The sequence below is a fragment of the Colias croceus genome, chromosome 21, assembly GCF_905220415.1.
Source record: "Colias croceus chromosome 21, ilColCroc2.1".
Classification (NCBI taxonomy): Eukaryota; Metazoa; Arthropoda; class Insecta; order Lepidoptera; family Pieridae; genus Colias; species Colias croceus.
This window is the reverse complement of record NC_059557.1, coordinates 1,693,931-1,700,775: the sequence shown is the minus strand read 5'-3', so window position 1 is coordinate 1,700,775 and position 6,845 is coordinate 1,693,931. Positions and strand designations below refer to the sequence as shown.

General features: G+C 33.8%; 2 protein-coding genes across 2 annotated transcripts; one reads left to right on the top strand and one right to left on the bottom strand.

Moving 5' to 3' along the window:
- The first annotated feature begins 1,005 nt into the window (after positions 1-1,005).
- LOC123701326 (putative nuclease HARBI1) lies at positions 1,006-3,560 on the top strand. Its single transcript, XM_045648757.1, has 5 exons — positions 1,006-2,145; positions 2,236-2,504; positions 2,626-2,781; positions 2,869-3,025; positions 3,143-3,560. Exons 1-5 carry the CDS (start codon positions 1,910-1,912, stop codon positions 3,390-3,392), a joined length of 1,068 nt encoding a protein of 355 aa, XP_045504713.1. The 5' UTR covers positions 1,006-1,909; the 3' UTR covers positions 3,393-3,560.
- A 61-nt stretch (positions 3,561-3,621) lies between these two features.
- Positions 3,622-5,947, bottom strand: LOC123701539. Its single transcript, XM_045649041.1, has 2 exons — positions 4,131-5,947; positions 3,622-3,851 (listed from the first exon to the last, which is right to left on the bottom strand). The coding sequence occupies exons 1-2, from the start codon at positions 4,297-4,299 to the stop codon at positions 3,622-3,624; spliced, it is 399 nt and encodes a 132-aa protein (XP_045504997.1). The 5' UTR covers positions 4,300-5,947.
- Between the last annotated feature and the right edge of the window lie 898 nt (positions 5,948-6,845).

Below are 6,845 nucleotides of genomic sequence, written 5' to 3'. Positions count from 1 at the left end.
TCCCCATCTGACTTCCTTATATCATCTTTATGCAGATGACCTCCAAATATATGCACAGTCATCCTTAGCTGATCTTAATACTGCAATTGATAGCATCAACGATAACCTAAACAAGGTGTCTGACTGGTGTGTTAGCTATGGACTCAGGCTTAACCCTCTTAAATCACAAGCAATTGTTATTGGCAGCCAGAGTCTTGTGGCCAGAATTAACTGGACTACCTTACCACCTATAATTATTGATAGCGTAATCGTTCCTTATAGTAAATCCGTTAAGAACTTGGGTTTACATATGGATGAAACACTGTCTTGGTCTGTACACCTAAAAAATATAAGTAAAAAAATATTTTTTACAGCATCTAGTTTAAGAAGGCTGCGCAATTTCTTACCCATTCCCACCAAAATTATGCTTGCCCAGACCCTAATGCTACCAACACTGGATTATGCCGATGTTTGTTTCTCAAACCTTGCACAGGCGCAACTCGATAAACTCGAACGCTTACAGAACCTTGCTGTGCGCTTCGTTTTTGGGTTAAGGAAGTTTGATCATGTCACAGCCTTCCGAAAACAGTTACATTGGTTACCCATCCGCCTTCGTCGTAACGCTCATGTTCTTTCTCTCCTTTACTCCATCCTATTTGATCCCCGTATCCCGTGCTACTTAAAAGATAATTTTGAATTTTTATCTGCCAGGAGTCTGAACCTAAGATCTAATGATAACCTAATGCTAAGTATTCCAGTCCACCATACGAAATTCTACAACGCCTCTTTCGCCGTAAAAGCTGTTCAACTATGGAACGCCTTCAAACGCTTCATTCTTTCAAAAATATGGTCAAGAGTCATTATTTGCATACCTGCTAAATATTTTGCTTATTAATTTTTATTTTATTTTTGTTTGCTGTTTTACTGTTTGTTCATCAACCTCTTCTTTTTTTTTTTTTGCTGTGTGTTTATATGTATAATTTTTTGATTATTTTTTTTTTCGGTTTGTTTTTGGTTAGTTTCTTTTTATTTTGTTTTTTAGAATTGTTTTCTTTTTTATAATTATGTTTTTACGTAATATTTTATGTGATATCCTTTTTTTTGTTCTATTTTATTGTGTACATAATCATCCCTAGTACTTTTAACTATGTCTCTGATCGAATGGGTTGCTTGGAAGAAATTGCTTGTAGCAATAAAGCCGCCTTTTGACTAATTATGTCCTATTAAGTAAAATTTGTATTTTCTGTCTGTGTGCAATAAAGCTTATAAATAAAAAAATAAAATAAATAAATAAAATTATTCAACTTTACTTCTTCTATGTTTGCTCTGCATAATATTTGCATAGCAGTAGACTGGGTTAGGTACATCCTGTCAAATTTTCTAATAATTTCATAAGCTGTTTTACATTCACTAATATATTCTATTTGACGATCTGAAATTGTGCTCATTATGATAGTTCTTGCCTTTAAATCTTTTTTCTTCATAATATTTTCATCTTTTACCGGAACATATTATGTCGTGGCGGGCTCGTGACATTCCTTGTACTCCAACAAGGTCATTAACCTCAATTTCCAGCTTGAATAGTTTGCACCATCAAAAATAGGTATCGTAATATCTTCAATCCGGGCTTGCTTACGGCCGCTTTCTATATTGAATCTCAATCCCTAATTTGCTGGTCGAGATTGATATTTCAATCCATTTTCTACTTTTAGTATTTCAATAACCGATCGATGGATCGCTAACTCGATCTTTTTTTTCAATCCATCTTTGGGAGGGCCGATCGGGTTTTTAGATTGGTATTTGTATGAAAGTGAGAGTATGGTGTTTTCTTTAACCGATCTCTGATTTTGACAAATCGATTTTTGAACGTTATAGATCTTTATTTGTGATCCTCCAATTTTGACCGATTGTATTGATAAAAGGCGTGAAAATGGAAATATTTTCAAGTGATAGTGATAGTGATCTTGAATTATTAGCTCAGCTGTCGGATTGGGATAGTAGCGACAGCGAACAAGAGAGAGCTGTGTCCTCAAAAACTTTTCGACGAATAAACTTCATGGCAAGTTTAACTGACGCAGAGTTTACATTCAGATTCAGAATGAACAAAGCCTCAGTAGAATCTGTCTTTAATGAAATAATGTCCTATATCAAAGTGAAATCAAGACGGTAAGAAATTTATTTGTTTGCTCAAATTGCTTCAAAATGTATATAAACATAACCTAAAAATTGGATACATAACTAAAGTACCATTTTCAGGAATAATGGTATACCACCATTGCATCAACTTTTATTGGCACTTCGATTTTATGCATTGGGTACAATGCTTAATTCAGTGGCCGACTTTGCTGGAGTATCCTTATCATCAGCTTGTAGAATAGTGGCAGATATATCTGCTGCTATCGCTAGATTGTATAACAAATATATTTTTCTGCATTCTAGAACTACAGATAAATTTTATAACATAGCTCAATTTCCTAGAGTATGTGGTGCTATTGACTGTACACATGTACACATTCAGTCTCCATGTAGGTATACAAGTACTGATTTGTTATCAATAAAAAATTTGCAATTTACTTAATTACTATTTGTTTAGAAAGTTGCCATACATTTGCTACAACAAATAAAATAAAATATTATGTATTTCAGGTTCAACAATAGGAGAGGAATATAGAAATAGGAAAGGATACTTTTCAATCAATGTCCAAGCCGTTTGTGATGCAGACCTTAAATTAATGAATGTTGTTGCTCGGTGGCCTGGTTCTGCTCATGATGCTACAATTTTTAATGAGTCAGTATTAAAAGGTAAGTAATATTGGGTTTATTGCCCTTTTAAATGTTATTAACATTTAAAATAATATGAATTTCTAATGTATCTAACTCTTATTACAGCCCAGTGTGAAGATGGTATTCTAGGAAATCGCTGGTTGCTCGGGGACAGTGCCTATCCAAACCGGCCTTACTTGCTCACACCTTTGTTAAACCCAGCAACTGCCCAGGAAATAAACTACAATGAGGCCCAGATAAAAACTAGAAACACAATTGAAAGGTAAAATCACCATTTTATAAAGCTTTCACTATACTAGAGATTATAAAAATTAAGTACCTACCTATTCATTTACTTTTTATTAACCAAGTTTATAAAAAAATGTATTTGTTTGTTTAGGACATTTGGAGTCTGGAAACGTCGCTTCCCAGTAATATCCTTGACCATGCGGTTGTCATTATATAACATACAAACAGTTATAATTGCTACAGCTGTTCTTCACAATATCTGCAGAAATTATAACATTGAAGAAGTACCCCCTGAAGTAGAAATGCCAGACGATAATGAAACTACTGTGATATCAGAGAATTCGGACAGTATTGAAAATGATATCAGAAATAGACAAGGACTGATTTCTAATTATTTTTAAAACTTATTACCTACCTATTTATTTTACAAAAATATGAATAGTCTGTCTTGAGATAATTTGTAAATTCCTTTGATTAGATTTTTATCATTAACATTTTGTCTTTATTATCATACCTTTTATTAGCTTCAAATTATTAAACAATGATAATTTCAATAAAACATTAATTTTTCAAAATAGTTTATTTAGTTACATACCTACATAAAATATATTTACACGAAATTATATAATTTTAAAAATCCTCACCCTTCAGCTTCCTTATTTCTAATTTTAATTTTTCATTTTCTAACTCTAATTTTTCATTTACTAGCGTTAAGTTTTTATTCTGTAATAATAAAGTTTCATTCTTCTCTCTCATTTTAGTTTCTAACATTTGTTTTTTAATGTTATAGTACTCTGCCAATGCCTTGTTTCGAGCTTGACACCCGTTGTCTGGCTTCAGTAGCTTCCGCTTAACACCACCTGTAAAACAAAAATGCATTAAATATAGGAAAACATAATGTTTAAAATTTCATCAAAATTCTTTTAGTAGTTTTTGCATGGAAAAGTATCAAATATCCATCCTCACAAACTTTAATGTTTATTCATCTTCACAATCTTCATGTAGGTACCTAACATATATGTTCCAGGTCATAGTCTACCTGTGTGCCAAAATTTTATCCATATTGGTTGAGCCAATAAAGCATTATTGTGTAACAAACATGCAAAGTATCACATTATTATTATGTAATAGGATATTACCACTAGTTTTGAAATTCCATTTTTCAATGGAATGGATATTGGGCGTACCCAGCGACACCAACTCATCCCCAATGCCATTGGCTGGCACTTCATTGCCCATGGACACAGATGTATAATCCATGGACGGCGTAGGATTTTCCACAGGCAATGGAGTGTCAATCAATAGCATTGGATGATCAGCTGGCACAATATAAGCTGTCCCAACACTCCCATCACCATCACTATCACCAATAAGTTGGGGCTCAGCATCACCACCAAACCTCACTGTGAGACCCTCTGGGGTTATCCGCTGGATCAAAACGATTTACGATATATCGTTAAAATGTATCTTGATACATCAAACATTACTGTGAAAAGGTTTAAAAACAACTATCCAGGGTCTGATTTTGTTGAGAGCTTCCTGAAACGACATAGTGACAAAATATCATAGCGGATATCTCAAAACATGAAACGTTCGAGAGCAGAAGTGTCACCTGAAATTATGAGAACCTATTTTGCAGAACTAGAAAAGTCACTTGAAGACGTACCTCACTCTAACATAGTCAACTACGATGAAAAAAATTTATCAGATGACCCTGGGCGACCAAAAGTCATCGTTCGGCGCGGAAGTAAGTATCCAGAATGGGTCCGGAATTTTTGAAAAGGGTGTACGTCTTTGATGATTGCAGCAAACGCTGAAGGAGAAGTATTGGTGCCTTATGTAGTGTATAAGTCAACCTACCTTTACGATACTTGGATACAAAATGGCCCAAAAGGAACCTGCTATAACAGGTCGAAATCTGGCTGGTTTGATGGAGATATCTTTAGTGATTGGATCAAAAATGTCATTATTCCATATTTTGACAAAAAAACCGGTAAAAACTTCTTATAGGTGACAACTTATCATCTCATCTTTCAGTGCATTTAATAGATCTGTGTAATGAAAAGGACATACACTTTGTGTTTTGCCACCAAACTCCACACATTTAACCCAACCGCTAGATGTGGCTTTCTTCCGACCTATGAAACAGGAATGGCGGAGTATTTTGCAGAAGTGGAAAGAAACTGATGGACGGAATTTAAGCTCCATTCCAAAAGGATGTTTTCCTCGCCTTTTGAAGCTATTGATGAATCAGCTAAATATTAACGCTACATCCAATATACGGTCTGGTTTTAAAAAAACTGGTATTGTTCCTTTAAATAGTGAAGAAGTCATATCTCGCCTTCCAAATGCCGAAATAAATAAGACTGCAGAAGATGCTGTGAATGAGTCATTTGTGAAGTATTTAAAAGAAATGCGATATGGAACTTACTGGTTACTGCTGGCTTTAAAAAAACTGGTATTGTTCCTTTAAATAGTGAAGAAGTCATATCTCGCCTTCCAAATGCCGAAATAAATAAGACTGCAGAAGATGCTGTGAATGAGTCATTTGTGATGTATTTAAAAGAAATGCGATATGGAACTTACTACTTGGATATTACTGAACCAAAGAAGAAAAAGAAATTAAATGTTGTAGCTGGTAGAAGTGTGTGTCTTGATGAATTAAATAATGAAAATAGACCCGAAGAAAAAAAAGGATTAGGAAAAAAGTCCAAACCGCAATCTTCAAACAGTCGCGTTATTGAAAAATTGATTCCTTTATCCCTAAATACACAAATACCTCTGAATCCATAAATCAGTAGTGCTAGCACTTCCACTATGAATGTAATTCTTGACATGAATATAGAATCGATGCCTATTACTTTAATAATGTTGAAGAGATTATGAAGATTTTAGAAGACGAGTAGGTCTGGCGATGTTGGTTTAAGGGGTATAATATCTATAATATGGATTTACGTACTAAGCGAAAAGTCTTCGCTTTCACTGTAAGGATATTTCTTTAATGATTATTTCCGATTTAATAGAATAATGCCCGATTTCACCAGTAACCCCTAAACAATCTCCTAAGTAAGGGTTCCTTATTTTAAGGGACCCTTCAAATCACTACCTAACCTAAATTCTGTTTCACCATCCTAAGGGTCACCTAAATAAGAGAACCCTAGTTAAGTGACGTTTAGTGTGGGGATGCTACGCAATGTTAGTCGAAAAGTGTATCGACTATAGGATTCTATTGATATTTAGTTGAAAAATCACTTGATTTTACTTAGTTTATGTGTAAATATTGAGTTTGTTACCTTAAAAATATATAAAACCATAAAAAACACAACTTTTTATATTTTGTCTAAAATCAAACTTCACAGTGACATTTTTAATGACAAATGACAATGTCATCGCGCGACTCAAGTTGCTTCGTGAAATTATTTAGGTTTTTTGATTTTGTTGCCGGTTGCATTCATTGTTTGATTCGTGTTATTTTTCTTTGGTGTTTGTAATTATATTAGGTATAAAGAATAATGGCAGAAAAGAGAAAACGTGTACAAAATTTATCTGTCATCATATTTTTTTTTAATCCTTTTGATCTTTCGCAGTAAATTCGCGTTCGCCTTAACAAAACTCGGTTATTTTATAATTCTATAACTTCAATTGCTTCTAAATATTTGTATCGTCGTCGCTATCCATTTTTAATACGTTAAATAGGATAAATATTTGTCACTTAAACGTTAGGGGATCGAATATTCACCCCCTAAATTTTAAGGGCTACCTAACGATATAAGTGACACTTATCCGTCGGTGAAAGCAAATTTTACGTTAGGTATCCCCTAAAGTGACTTAGGTGACACTTAAATTTTACGGGT